The sequence below is a fragment of the Chiroxiphia lanceolata genome, chromosome Z (genome assembly GCF_009829145.1).
Source record: "Chiroxiphia lanceolata isolate bChiLan1 chromosome Z, bChiLan1.pri, whole genome shotgun sequence".
Classification (NCBI taxonomy): Eukaryota; Metazoa; Chordata; class Aves; order Passeriformes; family Pipridae; genus Chiroxiphia; species Chiroxiphia lanceolata.
Window position 1 is genome coordinate 18,455,623 of NC_045671.1, and position 17,692 is coordinate 18,473,314.

The 17,692-nt window shown below is 33.9% G+C and overlaps 1 protein-coding gene across 1 annotated transcript in view; it reads left to right on the top strand.

The window, feature by feature from the left end:
* Positions 1-17,692, top strand: part of CWC27 (CWC27 spliceosome associated cyclophilin) — a 103,355-nt gene that overhangs the window by 69,940 nt on the left and 15,723 nt on the right. Inside the window, exons 11-12 of the mRNA XM_032676839.1 lie at positions 6,928-7,025; positions 15,324-15,433. Coding sequence (XP_032532730.1) covers positions 6,928-7,025; positions 15,324-15,433 — 208 coding nt within the window. The remainder of the gene's footprint in view (positions 1-6,927; positions 7,026-15,323; positions 15,434-17,692) is intronic.

Here is a 17,692-nt window from a genome sequence, read left to right on the forward strand (position 1 = left end):
GGGAACATCCTCGTAGAAAATTGGATAATCTCAAAAGCTCTAATGATAGAAATAGGGTGAAAGAGTCGTAGGATCATGCAGTAAGGAACAAAACCAAGAATTCATCCTTCAGGCTGTCACTCAGAAGTGACAGAGGAGGAGGAAAATCTCTTAATTACAACAGCTGTGTTATTACAAAAACCAAAAAAATAAAACATGTTTTTATCAATCATTGAGCTAGGCATTTCCAATCCAGGTAGATATAGCATGGATCTGGATGAGAGATGCTGTCAGTCTCCTCCACTGTTTCTGTTTGTTTTTGTTTAACAGTTGTTGACTATCTTCCATTAAGCAAAGTTAGGTTTTTCTCTTAAACTGGGAAAATTTAGGGTCTCCTGTCTGTTCCAGAATCTGCTGTGAACATAGAAGGTTCAGATAGTGCATAAAATCAGCCTTAATATATGATATGTGATATATGATACATGTCTTTATATATCCCTAGTGCATACATCTGCATTTTCTGGCAGTGTAGCTGGTGGCTGAACAATGTAAGCAAAGAAAGTTTGTAGCAAAAGCTAATACTTTTATTAAGCAAACTATGAAAGAAAAATAAACTAGCTGAAGAAGAGCACGTGTCCTGAAACCTGTAGGGGTTAGATACCGTAATAAGATGTATTGCTTCTCCTTTAATATCTTCTTGCACAAGTTTATAGTTCATGCTTAGCCTATGGGCCCTGCTGTTTTACTGAGCTTCTCTCAGTAAAATGGCAATATTCTTCAGTCTCAGCCTGAGAATTTGTTGCACAGTACTGAGACTGTTGACACACCGTGTAGCTTATAGTCAGTATGCATAATTACATTAAAATATAGTGCCAGTTCTCTGAAGCTTTTATAATATGATGCACCTATTCACACTCAGGTTTATGGAAATTAAAAGACAGTAGTGATTGCCCATATAGTCTTTAATAAACATGCCAGTCCTATTAGATTTCATCATTGAAATCTTTCCATAATCCTAAGAAAAGTATATAATTATTGGCAATTCACCCATATGCATTCAGTGCAGAAATTTTCATTTTGGTTTTTTTTTTAGAAAGAGTTACAGTACTAATTGTAAACTGTAATATACACACACAGATACTGTTAAAGTCAACAACAGCATTAATGTTACCCTCAGTGTAAGCACAGGTGTCCATACAGGACCCAGGACATATAATTAAAATTATTTCATCTACAAGTTTCCAATGTCAAGATGTGCTCAGTATGTCTGCTACCATTTTTATATCATCATCTTATGAGAGCTACAACTGCAATACACCATTTCTGATTCCTACTGCAAAACCAGGCTGGCAAAAAGGCACAGTGCATGTTCCAAATTCATAATTTTCGTTCTCATATTTAAAGTTGTAGAATTCTTGCAGTACCAGAAATGAACAGTAATCCAGACAAAAATAAGATTTTTGAAAAGTCTTAGATTTACATGCTAAATGTGGAAATTTGCTATCCATTCCAAGAATTGCATGTTCGCAGGTACCCCAAGAGGCAGAAGGGCGAATATCAGAAAAGACTTCAAAACTGATATTGTAGAGTAGACGTTTACGTTGATTCTTCCAGACATTCTGCAAATCAATTAGTTGTGCAAAGACAACCTTTCATATTGTTTCTTTTTATTGTTGGAATTCTCTACTTGAAAATAGTATTTATATTTGAACTTGGAATTGGAATTCTCAAAATATTGTGCATTTTTCAAGAGTATCTAGCAGAAACAAAAAGCTGTCATTTGAATAAGGATTATTCATCATTGTCCCTGATATTATTAAGGTGCCTCCTTGTCAGTTCTAGAATTACCTTTCCATATATATCATGGGTGCTAATGATATAATAGACATTGAAAATTGTCATTAATAGATGTAATAAAGAGAGCATGAAATATACTTTTAATGGAATTAGTACATTTGGGGAAAGAAATGTGCCTGCCTGTTACAGGAGGGAATTGGATCCGGGACTTCTTTCCAAGCTATTACCTTACATTATGAATTGATAATATTGCACTATAGCTTGGGTTTTATTTGGTTTATCTAAACTGAATTAAAATCATCTATTCATCTATGAAATTAACATGAACAGTGTTAAAGTACGTCAGTATTCATTTTATTTTATTAATATGTTAAAGGATGCTGCTCATGTGACAGTCTTGACATAGCTTTATATTTTATAACATTGTAAAATTAGTTTCAAAATTAATAAGACTATTTTGGGTTATTTTCCTTGTTCTGATGTACTTACTTGGAACAGCGCTTTCTAAGTGATGTTACCATTTAAGGGTAACCGGTTAGTAATTTTATGTTGATGATACTAAATGAGAAGACAGCAAAAGCAAATGGAAGGAAATTGTCTTTAAAAAATGTAAGTAATGTAACTATAATACCATAAAAAGAGGAAGGGATATAACATGGTATGCCATCAAAAATAATAATCTAATAATTTAATGATTATTGCAGAAAACAGCGCTTATCTGAATTAATTCTTGCTTCAACTACAACCTACCTTTTATAAAAAAATCCAGATCCAGTGATGCAGAATATACCATGATCTTGCAGTTGTTCAGTCTCCTAACAGTTACTCTGTTAAAAATATACATTTATTTGAGTGAATCCTCTGACTGTGAGGCTATCTGTATTGTTTTGCCACCACCTAAATACTTAGGTTTTGAAAGAATGTGACCTTGTTTAATATTGTTTGTACCACCGTCAGTAAATGACTGTGTGCTAGGGTAACCTCAAGGAGTTGGGACCTCTCCAGGGGTTTAGGTGGAGTTTAGAGGGGGAATAGTGAATACTCTGAATTGTAGTGAAGTTTAGACTGGAGTTGGAGTAAATTTGGAAATGCATAGAAAGCAAAGTTTTCTGGCATTTTGTGATTAACATATAGGCATCAAGTGAATTTTAGCATCTACTGAACTTTGTCTTCACTGGATGGGAAATATCTAAATTACAGTTTGAATATATGCAACAATTTTTCCCTAAATCACAGTCAAATAAGATATTATGCCTCTCTAGGTCTTATTTGTGTCTGTATATAATATATATATTGTTTGTTACAGATTTGGTATGCTTAAATAAATACAGCTGTTTATGATTTGTATACACGTATGCAGGAGCATACAAATACAAAGAGACTTATTTATGTATAGAGAAGGAGCAGTTTTGAGCTTTTGCATAGCAAAGCAAGTATGATCATATGGTCACTTACACCAAAGTCAGAGTTACTGTTTATTTCTGTAATCAATTCTCTTTTCTTTTGCCAAAGTGAAGTGAATAGAATATAAAACATCTCCTTTTTGAATTAAATTACTTTGTCAGTTTAGAAGACTCTTAGTTGCTTTCAGAAAGACACCTTCAGTACGTGGCACTTAGAAAAAATTGCATTCATTTAACTTAAAATATTTGACTAAATTTCCAACTGATTTTATTCTTTATTAATTAAGTATTAGTTCCTGATCAAAAATACAAAGTAAAAAATGTTAGAAAGCTGAAGCATGAAATATATGTCATTAAGAAAAGAAGACCCACTATTAAGATAAAAATATATTGAAATATAAAGCTTTATTTCTGGTACAAATAAAACCTGACAGATGGAAGAGCTCCTTTAGTAAACAAGCACTACTAAGTGCGTTTTGCCAGCACTTTATTTAAGTCAAAAATCAACTGAGCTTGAATCAGTAAAATGGCTAAGGTACCAAAACTGTAACAACACTGTAATGAGTTTTTGCATCTACACTTGCTCACAGCTCATCAGCTGAGGGCACAGTGTAGCAATTGTGTGTGTGCTCACTGATGAGTTAGACCCTTAGTGACAAATGAAGACAAGAGTTTTGTTATTAACCTTTAGTCTTGTGTGCAAACCACTTCTTCCTATTGCATTTCATAGGGATGGAATCTTGATCCGCCAAAGTCTGCTTTCAGTAGGAAGATTAAGGTCAAGCAGTCTTCATCAGATTGTGTGTGGAGTTTGTCCAGCCATATGCATATGTCTAGGTTCTTAGGATATTTGAGCTTTGTATAACTTGTGACATTAATCTCTGAAACAGTCGTAGGCTTGGAGTTAAGAAACTTTTGCAGTTTATGTATTGAAATAATTAATTAAAATAATCTTTTAACCTTGAGATTATAGAAAATGGAGGAAGGTTTTTCAGACCAGTACTTCTGTGTTGTCTGAGACCTCCTTCACCATGAAGTACATAAAACTGCAAATAAGTCATGAAGATACCTTTGCTGTGTTGGGGTTAAGAAAGGTACTGCTCAGCCATTAGGTGCAAGCAAAATTGTTTGTTTATTCACTTTATTGCTGACTTAGAGATTACTAGTAAAACAGTTCCTGTCAGTCCTATCAAACTGTTCACAGCGCTATCAAACTAAGCCACTGCTGAAAGAGAAATTCAAATGGAATCCTAGATTTGATTTCACTGTAAATTTTCTACATAAAATCATTTTATTCTTCTGAGTAGAATCTGAAAATTCTGGACTTATGAACCATTTAGCTAGATCTTTTTCAGTCTTCTGCAGAGGAAGGTTACACCTGCTCTGGAAGTACCTCTCTGTGTTGAGGGAGGGAGAGCAGCTCCCAGGTGGCGGGAAGTGCCAAGAGGAGGAAGAAGCAGGAAGCAAGAGGAAGAGGAGAGCCTTCCGTGTAGCAGTGGAACTGAGGAATCAGTGGGACAAGAATGGAGCAGAGAGAGCTAAGCCTTTGTAGCAACAGGAACTTTCCAAGGACAGCAGGCAACTACCTAATTGATTACAAACCAACAGCTATGTAATATGAAACCTGAATGCAAATTTACAGCATGCAAAAGCCTATGCCTCAAAGATGAAAGGGGCAGGTACAGACTTGGTACTTGGTACAGACCCTTACTTGGACTCTGCTCTGCCTTATCAGTTTGACATTTTCCAAGTCAGGAATCATTTCTAGTTCTGTTCCAGTAAATGACTGTAGTATGGCTTTCCTATCAACCAGTTCTTATGACTTCCTCTTAAGCATGAAGCGTTTTTGGATTGCCTTTCTTATCAACCTAGATTGGCAAAATGTGCCTAGGAATAAAAAGTTTCAGAAGTGTAGAGCCTATATAAAGAACCAAGTCCTTTATTTGCCTAGTACTGATCATAGAGGGGCTTGAAAAAACCATTTTGGAATTAGTCTTTCTAGGAATTAAGACCTTCTGTGTTCTGTACAAAAACCTGTTTCCATTGGGAAAAACAAGGAGGTGGGGAGCTGAATAGTTGTCATTAGTAGTTCATTGTTAATGCTGCAGTAATGTTCGGATAACTAAGCAAAAGAGTAAATGGGTCCCTGTTACAGGAAAACTGGTATGCTAGACTCTGTTACTAAGTATCATTTGTAACTCCCTCTCACTGTGTTGCTATCACTGGCACTCTAAGTATTTTAAACATACCACTTCTATTGGCATGTGTTGTTCCTACCATGCAACTTCCGTAAGAAAATGTTGCAGTATACTAGGTTTGTATTGTAATACAGCTTGCTTACCATACTATTCCCAATTTCTAGAAAAACAGTCAAGTTACCTGGATTAAAAATGTCCCTTTATCTTCCCCTATGATTTTCTTCTTGGGATAGAAAAGTAGAACTGTAGTCTTACGAAAAAGCTGTTAATGTAGCTTAGTGTAGCTTCCACCATTCTGTTGAAAATGAAGACCTACTGCTGTGGTTGACTGTTTGAATAAATTTACAGTGGCAGTCTTCTTTTGCTAGTGCTTTTCACAGACTCTGTATTTGTGCATACATACAAATGAAAATGAAATGAAAGAGGGGTCATCACCCCCCAGTTCCAAGTATTTCCTTAAAAAAGGCTGTTATGTTGTGAATATTACAGATGAGAATTGAGGTACATAAAACAACTGCAGGGAGATGTTTGCATGTCATGTTCCTGCATTGTAATAATTTCTGCTGTTCATTGACTGTGGTGAATACTAAATCAACCAGACCTTAATTGAAAATAAAATTAAAAAAAAAAAAGTGCAAAATATATATTCTAACACCAGAAATTTGAAGCAATTATCAATTCTTTTCCACAGATAACCATTAGATGGGCACAAATAGGTATGAGCTGAAATTCAGTTTAAATTGAATTTACAGAAGAGCTTTTTTTGCATTGAGTAAGGACAAGAAGTAGTTGCCTGGAGACATGGAGTCTCCATTTCTGGGTATTCAAAACCTTAACAGCCAGTGCTCTCAGCAATCTACTCTGTTTGACCATGCTTTGAACAAGGAAGCTGCACTGGCTTATCTTGCAGAGGTCCCTTACAATTCTGTGAAGACAGATATTTCATTTGATATTGGCACAGTGACTTGCAAATTTTATTTTCTTCTTTCTGGTGTTATCACTTGAGATTTTTGTAAAATTTGTAGCATGAAATTAATTTTCATTTCTAGTAATATATGATTACATACATTTCATGTCTTTGTCACTTAACACTACATTGCTTCTCCAATCCAGGATGCTAAGATTTATTACTTCAGTAAACAGAGTTTTATAACATATGTAATATTTATTTGGCAATGCCTCTGTTTCAAATTCTCCTTGTGTGGTTCTAATGGTTAAATATTAAAATGTTTAAAGTAAATTTCAGATAGGGATTCCTCATTTTATTATTCATTTCTTTGACATATTTCTTAATTTCTTATGGGGTCTTAAGGCATCTGTTCTTAAGGTGCACATGTAAGGTGCACATGTTCTTCTGTTGTCTCTTCTAATGAAAATATGAACTTTCTTAGCTCCTAATTGATTTTTAAGCTATGTTCTTAGCATTAGTGAGTCAATACCTTCCATTTGTTTATATCAAAGATCTAATACCCATTAACTTTGATTCCATTTCTTTTGAGTGGCTGTACATTCTCAGAAGATTATATTCATATAAATATTTCTCTTTGCAGTGAGGAGCTACGGAAAGAAGTGCGACAGCTGAAACGTGAACTGCTGGAAGCAAAGCAGAAAAAAGAAGAAAGAGCTTTAAAACCCAAAGAGAAAGAAGGTAAGGGTTTCGTGTAGATCTCCAGTTAACATTGCAGTCTTAGAAGTTTTTTTAGTTTTGTGTTTTATGTGGATAAATGTGGGCATTCTGTTCTTGAAATGTAGATTCTTTTCTTTCCTTAAGAATAGTAGTAATGTAATGATGTCAGTATATAAGAATAATGTACAGGTAGCATTCATTCTTTCAAATGAGGTAGTATTTCTCCTTCCAAATGTCCTTTATTACATCTGTGCTGTGACTTCTGACTTGGAAAGTATTCTTGACATTCTGACTTGGAAGGGTACTTAAATGCAGATGATTAACTTTGAACTCAAAGGTGCTGACTTCAAACTTTTATGTATTTTGGGACAGCAGTGGAACTCAAATTTAGAAAGTCATTACCATATATTACCTAAACGTTAGCAAAATGGGATCTTCAGCTGCCCACTTCATTGTCAGGCAGATTTTATACTCTTTTTCTTTCTAAATGTGCATAAATTGTTACGTTTATGATAGTATGTAAGGTACACATTTTAGTCCACGTGGATGTAACACCCTTTATTAACCGAACTGAAGAAACAGAAGAGAGCGTTTTTTAAACACTCAAGTTGCGAGCTGTACATGAAATCTGGCACCAAATGTTACAGATTGGTGACTGAAAAAATTCTAGGAATCCTGCACAATCGCTGATTGAATATAAGCTCTCATTGGTAAGATAATGATTGGTGTCACTGGCCATATAAAAAAAGAACTGCGAATAGAAGTATAGAGGAGGTACATAGTCCTTATGTACATATATGATAAATTATCTTGAATAGTAGCATATATACCAGTTCTTACACTATTGCTTAAACCTTATCTCCATTCCAGGTGGGTTTAAGTTAGAGGACTTTGTAATTTAAAGAAAACCACCTTTACAGTGACACACTAAAGTAATACTTGGGCAATACTCATAGTTAGTACTATGGTCCAGTTTGCAAGGCTGCCTTTTATTCAAGCAAAGCCCTTATATACTAGGGTTGCTGGGGGTTTTATACTTTCTTTGAAATAAATAGCAAGTAGGAGATAAACCTGTTGAAAATATGTAGGTAATGGCTAATGCTGAAAATAATCTTGAATTATCTTGGTTTTCCTTTTCATTATTGGAAGGAGTCTGTTCCAGTACCTGTTGAGAAAGATAGATGGCAGGAAAGAACCTATTCAACTAGTTATTGGAGAACCTAACTAAAAATTCTAAAAATAAACATGTTCTAAAATTTAAGGCAAAATTAAAAAGACATTAAATGAGATGCAAGTGGTGAAGGATAAAATGATCAATAAAAATATAGTGAAAACTGTTTCAGGTTTGTACTAGAAAACAAACTGAACATGAATTTTCTTCATGATATGACTGTCACTTGTTATGAATTCTTGCTGCAAGATTCTTGCTACAAATACCTTAACTGCAAAAGTGCAGTTGTATTATTGCACTCAGTTCTAAGTATTGTACCACCAAAAAAAGATAATGAACTCATGAAATGGATGAATTGGATAAAAATTAACAAAGCCACCCAAAACTAGCAGAAGACTATGCAAACTAATTTATTAGGAGATACTTGAAGATATGTGTAATTTATGTAGGGAGTGGGATGGAAGGGTGGAATCTTAACTATTTAAAGCGGTTAAGCGAAAGGAATGATGCATGCCTTTACTATGAATTTACAGAATTTACAACTGAAGAATAATTGAATAGACTTTAGAAACAATTTATCTTGAATACAGTGAACTCTAACAGTGGTAGAAGTTTTGTACAAAGTAATTAATTTTGCCCCTAGGTTAAAAGCATTTAGTATATCTCACTTAATCATTTTGTATTTATTGGCCTGAATATTCTTCAATGCCGTAAAACTATCGACATGGAGGAAGTCTGCTAAAAGTATAATAGTTTACCTATTCCACATTAGTTTACATATAAGAAATTGCATATATTTAAAACATACTGCTATCAGGAAATTAATGTGTATGTAGCAGGAGGTCTTTCCATTGTTCTCTGCCTGTACTCTTGGGCAATGTGGAATGGAGAGTGAGTTGTGTCATGCTGTATCAGGTGTGTCTGTGCAGATGGTGCAGACACTTGCAGTATGTCTGCCTGTGCTTTTAGCTGGCTGCATTAGGAAAAAATGCTAGTTCAGAGGCTATGTAACCACATTATTATGATTCTGTGCTTGATTAAAAAACATTGTGTCTAAGCCAAGACTTGCAAGTATAGTGGGAGAAATTCACTGAAGACTACAGAACTGTGAGAATAAGGCTTAGGTCATACTGGACTTGATGCAGGATTGAGTTTAATTCTGGAGGATTCTGGTGAACTGGTGGCAGCGTGACACATCTATTTTCAGTTCACTGTCGGATCTATATTAGTATTGGCATCGCATTTAGTATCACTTCTTCAAATTGTTCATGTGACGTAGTATGCCTACCTAATATTTCTCTGTATTCAGAGATTAGAATAATTAAGAAAGACTAAGGAGTGAAAATTTAAGTGTTTACATTGTTTCAAGAGGTCAGAGAAAAAAAATAAATCCCTCCATGTATGTTAGATTATAACCAGCCTTCCAATTTGTGAATAGTATTATTGACTATGCAAGACTGCTGTCAACTTTAAATAAGATGTTTTTCTTTTATATGACATTTGTTGTAGTGATGCCAGAAATTACATCAAATACTACAATTTGAGTGCTGAATTACTTCAGCGTTTTGAAGTACTTGGTCAAATATTCGAAAAAGATACACTTTTCAAAGTTCTGTAGTGTAAACTTGTGAATATACTTCAGTGAAATCTGCTTCAGACGAACAACTATATGTTGTTTTAACTATATGTTGGTTTAAAGTAGTAGGAGTATTTATGAAGTAATACTTTAATTTTTCATGTTAGAATATTTTTGTAAATGGTCTGATATTCTGTGGATTATGAAATTGTCACACATGGAAAAACAGAAAAGCTACAAAATAGTCTGAGTAGAGAAACATAACAACCAATGTAAAAACCAGCATTCAAGTGTAAAAGTTCTACTGAGGCATGCAGCATTTTCTGTTTTGTGTTTAGTTGTGATATGGTAAGCAAATGATTTAAGTGTTAAGAAAATCCTCAAAATCAGGTGAGGATGCCAATGTAAGATTATGTTTTATTTCTGTTTTATTATTACATTTGGGTACTGTCAGGCGCACTCAAAGATTTAAGCTCTGTCTTACACAGAAAAATGCCTTCTTGAAGTCTGAAACTTTTAACAAAATTTTGCACCCTTGAGAACATTGTGAACACAATAACTTTCAAATTTAGGTGGTTTGGGAACTTCACAGCATAAATGCATTAACTAATGAAGATTTTTTTTTAGTCGATCCAGTATAGCTGCATTGTATCAAAGTATCAATCTTGGCCGTGTCACTTTTGCAAAACTTCGTTTTCTTCCACTATTTACAATTTTTTTTCTTTCAATTTCATTAAATAATACTGAGCATTCCCTATTCAGTTTCTTCCTTGCTAAAGTGAATGCTTTTTTCCTCATGTCTCTCTGTCTGCAGAAGAGGACAAAATCCCACTGTAAGCCTGCTTTGATTTTAGTAGTAATCTTAAGCATGTACTCAAAATCTGCTGACATTTACAAATTAACTGCATTTTAGACTAGGACTGTGTGCATAAAAGCTACCAAAGTTCAGAAAACATTTTCTAGAAACTTACAGTTCATACTATTTTACAGATCTGCTCTGCTCTTTCCAATAAGTGTTTTGAAGCTCTAGGAATTACTTCTAAGGTTTTATTATTTATGTTGGCTAAATGAACTAGTAACTGTTCTAGAACTGTTACTTTTTCACTGTAGAAAACTGAAAATCCAGTAATCAGTCCAACCCTGGAAGCTCATTCTGTAAGCCAATCTATTCAGTTGTTCACAGTTGCTAAATATTTCCTGACTCTTACCTTACTTCTTGGCAAACTGTGTTTCTTCAGGATCAGCCAGAGCTATAGCAGCAGTAACTGAACATTTTTTGAAGGTGCAAAGAAAACCACAAGTAGAACTAGTTCTGAACAAAAATATATGGGAGAGTATGTTATAAATTCTTTCAAGCATAAAATTATATTGTATAGTCATATACAAAGTATATAAAGCTGTAAGAAAATTTTTTCCTGAATTCTAGAACTGTGTTATTGTCTTGACTATTAATTATAGAAAGTGACTTTAAGTTCTCCATTTGTCACTTCTGATAGGAATTCCATTTTAATTCCTGAGATTTCTTGTGTAATTCATAAGGGATTTGTTTGGTTTGAAACAAACACAGCTTCTGTTTTCAAGATTTCAGTCTCATGAAGATTTTTTATGGCAGTACTGCGTACCTCCATAATTCCAGAAGAATACAATATAAACTGAATATTGATGAGCTGAAAGTGGAATATAATGCACAAATACAGGAATCTGGTTTAGGCCTTTTATTTTAATTCACTGAAACCTTCATCATAACTTCTGTCACTCCAAACAAGGAGTTTTTAAGGTTTTTTCAGGTTTTTGTTTTTTCCCTTTGGTATTTAATCTAGCTATGCCATGCATTTCTTGAAATTTCTGTCCAGTAGGTCTTTTATCATATGAAATGTGTCATCAAAGTTGCTAAAGAATGCATTTGAGATACTGAAGAAAATTTATGGGTCCATCACACTTAAAACATACACAAACATAAATAAACTGGAATACCTTTCATTATAGATATCTTTGTACACTCTCGTTATCTTACCTTGGTTCTGCATGAACTCATGATTACATATGCAAAGTGCATTCCAAGAGTTAATGGAATTATTTTTGTGCGGTCCAGCATATAAGGAATGTTTTGTAATGTAAGGTCTGTGTAAAAATCTTCATCCTTTCTTTTCATCAACAAAAAACATAAATGAAAATTCTTTCACTGGTCACTGTCAGCACTATAGGCTCTTACTCTTCTCCTAGTGACATTAAACCTTCAAAATCTGCATGTCTTTTTCTCTGTGACAGTATGTATTGTTTCTACCCTTCAGAAGATTAGTCTGTTTCTGATAATACTTCCAGCAAACCAAACTCCTTCTTTTTCCAACAAATGTTTTATGAGCGGCTTCATTATCCCTTTCTTAAAAAGGAAAAAAAAAATGTAGATTTTATAACAGATTCTAATTACAAGGACAGTAATCTTGGTTTGTCAAAAAAAGGTTCGTGCTGTGGAAAATTTTATGCACACTGTCATACATTTGTGTAAAATTGTACCTTATCTGTGACACAGTTGGTGGACTTGCTAAGGCAAAGTTACCCCACCTGCAGTGCTAGAAATGGATCTCAGTCATTGAGGGCAATATGTGTATGAGCATAAGCAGTGATTGTGCTTTTCAGGCAACTGAACTAGAATTCATATTTCTTGGTTTCTATAAGGTGGAAGATAAAATTGCAGTTTCCAAAACAGAGCCTATGTGATGCAACTTCCGTTGAGTGTTATGCTGTTAAATTTAGCAGGTGCTTTAGGAATTAGGTTAAAACTATCAAACTTTGTTTTCTGCTTCACTTCATATTAGGGATTGATCCATCCCTAAGCCATCCCTAAACATCATTTCAGTTCAATGCCCTTGGATCAAGTTCTGTCTTTGTTATATTTCTACAGTTTTGTAGTTATAGACTGACATAATTTGAACTGTTCCTAATTTAAGTGAGGACAAAATAAGCTCTTCTGTATTTTTTTTAAAAATCAGTCTCTTCCTTTCTGGTTTAAAGACCTCAGAATCTCCTCCTTAGTTTCAGGCTATCATTGTAAACCATGTCCTAAAACCAAAGTCTTATGGTAGATTACACCATTGGGTTTGCATGTGTTCCTCCCTAAAGGAATAATTTCAGGATAGAAGAATCTATCTGAAAGAAAATAAATTACTTAAATGATAAAGTTTTTGTCACAGTAAGATGAGGAGTCTCTTGGTAGTAACTCAAGCTGGCTGAGATAAATAGTAATAGGCTTACAAATTCTGTTGAAAGTAGGATGAAATGTATTTTCGATAAGGAAGGTTATCTTTTTCTTTTTTTCTTTTTCCTCACCTTCCTTGCTGAATGTACACAGCAACTTGTTCAAACTAAAGGAGAGATTACACTGTGATGAAATGCTTCAGGGCACAAGTGTGCAAGATCCCTGTAACTTAAACTGTCATCTTCTGCATCTTGCAATACCTAAATTTAGTTTAATTGTTATTTCACTTCTGTGTATCCATGTCATGTTTTGTTAATTTTTGTCCAAAAAATCCTTTTTGGTTAAGGAGATTATTACCAAAGTCGTGATCCTTATACTTTTGCTGAATCAGCAAACTGGACCTAAATTTGTCAAGCTTCTTATGACTGTCAAGTCCATCATACATTGGTGTAGTTTCTCTTTTTTTTAACTCTACTGCAAAAGATTTGGAGGGGATCTGGGAAGCCGACTGGGAGATATGTAGTAGGCAGCAATCTGTTTTTACATTTAAAAGGGGTTCTTCCCATTAACATGAGTCTCCTCTGGACATTTTCTTTTGGTTGCTAATTACCACAGTTCATTCAGACACAAAATAATTTTTTTTCAACACGAACTTTTTATGCCTATCAAAAATTGAATATATAATTTATATTTAAAAGTACACTGTGGTTTTGAAATTATTGGAGTTTTCAAGTTTCAAAATGTGTAAGAAACCCATTGACTTAGGGGCTTTTGAAAATCCTTCCTGTATAATTGCTTGCTTCTGATATGGAGTAATAGGTTGTAAGACTTCATGGAGAAAGACAGTGTCTTTAAGCCATTTTAATGAAAGATGCAGAAATATGATGCATACAAGTGCACGGCTCTTTTGACTGACTCATGCTGAAGTTAGTTCAAGTGGATCTGATTATCTTTTGTCATTCATCTGATATAATGCTGCATGAAATTTTATGGCAGATTTGATTTCATTCATTCAGCTGTTTAATCATCCCTAAATGTGTGTGTATATGCATTTATCTATTTTGGTCATTCTAGAAGATGGCTTTTTCTTTCTTGCTGTTACCTGTAATCCACTGTTCTTCATTATACGCAAAGTATCAACTGGAAAACAGCAAATAAACCAGCCGTGAATTGTATTCTGTATGTTTCATTTTTTTCTGATACCTTTTAAATACGATGTAGCAAGGTTTAAATGCTGTTTAAATGCAACATAGAAATTAGGATAAAAAGGAAATAATATACTTGCAGAAATATAAAAATATTTTAAATGTAGATACATCATTACAAATTTATTTCCTTTTATTATGAAGTGCTATGTTCATAAACTTCATAGAATACCTCAGTTGAGAGAGGAAAATTAGTTTGGGATCAGGAGCTTTTTCTGTATAGCTGTAAGCAATCATCTGAAAAAAACCTGATACCAAGTTTGATTTAGATTTGCAGTGCATCAGGCTGCATATCCTGAAATTTGTTGAAACAATTTCTCTAAAAATGTTTTCTATTCATCATTTGTAGTGGACATCTGGAGGCTTTATTCTTCTGCTCATTATCAGGAATAACACTTCTGTAAATATATGTACATAATGTTCAAGAATACTAAATCAATACGTGAAATGTCCTGATGCTATTCAAGAGGAAGAAAATGTGAAAGGATGGTGTTGTTCATTTTCCCAATTCAGTTTTTGTCCCATTAAATTATTAATTTGTCATGGCAGTGAATATTCTGCAAGAGAAGACAATTTTAAAAAAAAGACAAAAGAGAGTAGCTGTTGACTAGTCTAGATATTAATTTGTTACTAATGGGGTTTTTTTTTTCCTGACTGACAAAATGGACTCTGTTTAAAGTTTAAATGTTACTGGGTTTTTTTCCCTTTTGCAAGATCAAGGTTTTGGTTTGTGACTACTTCAGCCTACAAAACAGGAAAACTGTGAACTTTTCTATAGGCTATATTTGTCTACTGTGTAACAAATAGTCACAAAATATTAATACATATAATAGTTCATCTGCTCCAAGAAAGATCTTCAGAAATGAAGGTCAGCTTGTTAAAGGAATTTCAGCAGTTTTCATCAGAGATTTTATTTCTGTTATCCTGCTTTCCCTGGCTCCATAGTAAAATAAAATTGAAACAAAAATTTCTTTACTTGTCTGCCCAGTACAGTGTTGTGTTTTTCATTTCAGCAAGTAGCAAATCATTCTGCTGCTGAGAAAGCAATACAACTGAAGTGTTTTATGGAAGTGTTTTTCTTGGTATTTCAGAAGTCAAAAATTATCTCCAAAATGTACTAAATCATTAAACCAAATTTAATTTGTTTAACCAAATATGTTTCCTTATTCAGAGGAGGAACCTGCTCCAAACAGTGTTGTTGAAGAATACCTTCAGGAGAAGAGAAAATATGAAGACAAGCGAAAGCAGCAGCCAAAGAAAGGAGTTTCTCGTGAAGATCAGGTAATAGTTTGATAGCCTGGGCAAAAAAAATACAGAGGAAGTTCTGAATATGTTTATCTCTTCATTTGTGTAAAAATAAAGTTTTAAAATCTGTTTTTAATTTACCATTCTAAGAATCTTTTTATTTGTAAAATTAAATATTTTAATTACCCAAGTAGAAAGATAAGTGAAGTGTCAATGTGTATTTGAAGCTGCTCCCAGTTTAGTCACTAAAATCTTCCAAAAGGAAATGCTAGCCATGAAGTGGTATCCTTGATTACATTTGTGAGAGTTTGCATTTCTACCCAGTGCTTTCCTTGGCTCTGCAACTTGCCATAAGATAACACCGGGACAGAAGTTTGCATACTTGGCATCTCTTCTAGTTGGGGTTTTTAACATTTTAAATTATGTTTTAAAGAGTACTTCTTGGTGTCATGCAATGAACAGCAGTAGTTCATTAGTCTACTGTAAGAAGAGAATGCTTTATGAAATATAATGAAAATTATGTTTAAAAATTAGTTAGGATTTCTGTAGACTTTAGTATGCAAATATGAGCAATGTAAAGTTTGCTTTACAAAAACATTTATTTTTTTCTGAGATAGGAAAGTTTGAAAGTATTAAATATATGAAATTGCCTATGAAGTGGAAATTTCCTTCAATTTAAAATCTATGCAGCTCATCAAATACATTGGTTTGTAAGTGCATGTCAGTTTAGCTACAAAGATGTTCCTATTCAAATGTTGAATCGAGAAGAGATTGAAAATTGAGGCTTAGTAACTTCAAAGCAGTGTTTGGCAAAACTTGATACATGCAGCAAGCTGATTTAGCTCTAAACTAAGTAGTTTATGGAAACTTTGTACATTCAAAATCCTATTGTCTTTAAATCAAAGAATACTGAAGCTCTGTTGGCAGTGTGGATCAAGGGACATAAAACCATGTCTAATGAATTTATATCAGCCCTGTCCCGAACATCACAGAAAAATGAGATGACAGGGATGTATATTTTAATAGATCTTAATTTTTATTTACATAACCCTACTATTCAACAATAATTAATCAAGTTTATCATCATCTGCTTCACTTGTGGGGTGCCTCTTCTAGTCTTTTGCCCCTTGTAATTGATCCTACAGGACAATACCATTTTCCATCTTCTATGCAACAGTTAAGGAAGAGGGGGAAAGGTATGTTTTCTTAAATTGCTAGTTATTGGAAGTCCAAGCCTTCTAATTCTACAAGGGTTGAATTATAATGTTATTTGATCCACACTGTAGAATCTACTCACTCACTACAAAAATGACTACTAAGATTTCAAAATTATTTCTGTCACCTGCTCTATTCACGGGAATGCTGACACCAGAGAAAATTAGACAAGACATAAGGAATGTGGCTTTTGTTGGTTACAATTTCATGTTAAAAGGGTTAGTTTCTTTTCTCCTGGTGGCTTAGGCAGAGATTTGCTGTCTCAGGTGTTGCAAGTGCAGTGTTTGTTTGCAATAGTATGGAAAGCTATAGAACTAGGATGATTTGCAAGCCCAAATATCTTCAAAACTTTCCTCTCTTCCATCTTAAACAGAAGATTAGACAGAAAATAAAGAAAATAAATGCAAAAAATTCCTCAAATCTGTATTTGGCAGTGCTAAAATATGTTTTTGAAAGAATTCAAAACCCAGGAAACTCTTCAAGTTAAGATTGCTCCCAGAAGGAAATTTGATTCCAGTGAACACTTCTGGTATTTCCTATTTCTGTTTTCTATTCTCGTTTAGTTTTTATTCTTTTAAATTTGAAAAACTTGACCAAATAAAACTACACAACCATAAAGGTGTTTTACAACATAGGTTGCCAACCTATCACCTACAAATCAAATGTAGCCTGCCACATAAATTCAGCACTTATTCCCTGATGCTGTTGTTTCCAGGAATGTCTCAAATATCAGCAAAAGATAAGCTATGGGGTATACAAATTATTCGTATGCTCTGCCGTTTTTTTGAAGAACCCCCTTCTCCCATTGCAAGGCTCAGGCATACAATTCTTGTATGATCAAAATCTCATTTCAGATGATCAGAAACAAGAGCTGTGGTATGATCTTCAGATGTCATCTGAGATTTGATGACATCATTGTAACTGAAAGACTGGGCAGTATCAGCTTGAGAATAAAATAGCAAATTTAAATCAGTATGAGCTTTATGTATGCTGCATAAGGACCTGTATCTGCAGAATTGGTTAAGGTGGTTCATTTTATTTGAATTAAAAGCTTTGAATTGTTTCCATGTCCATACATGA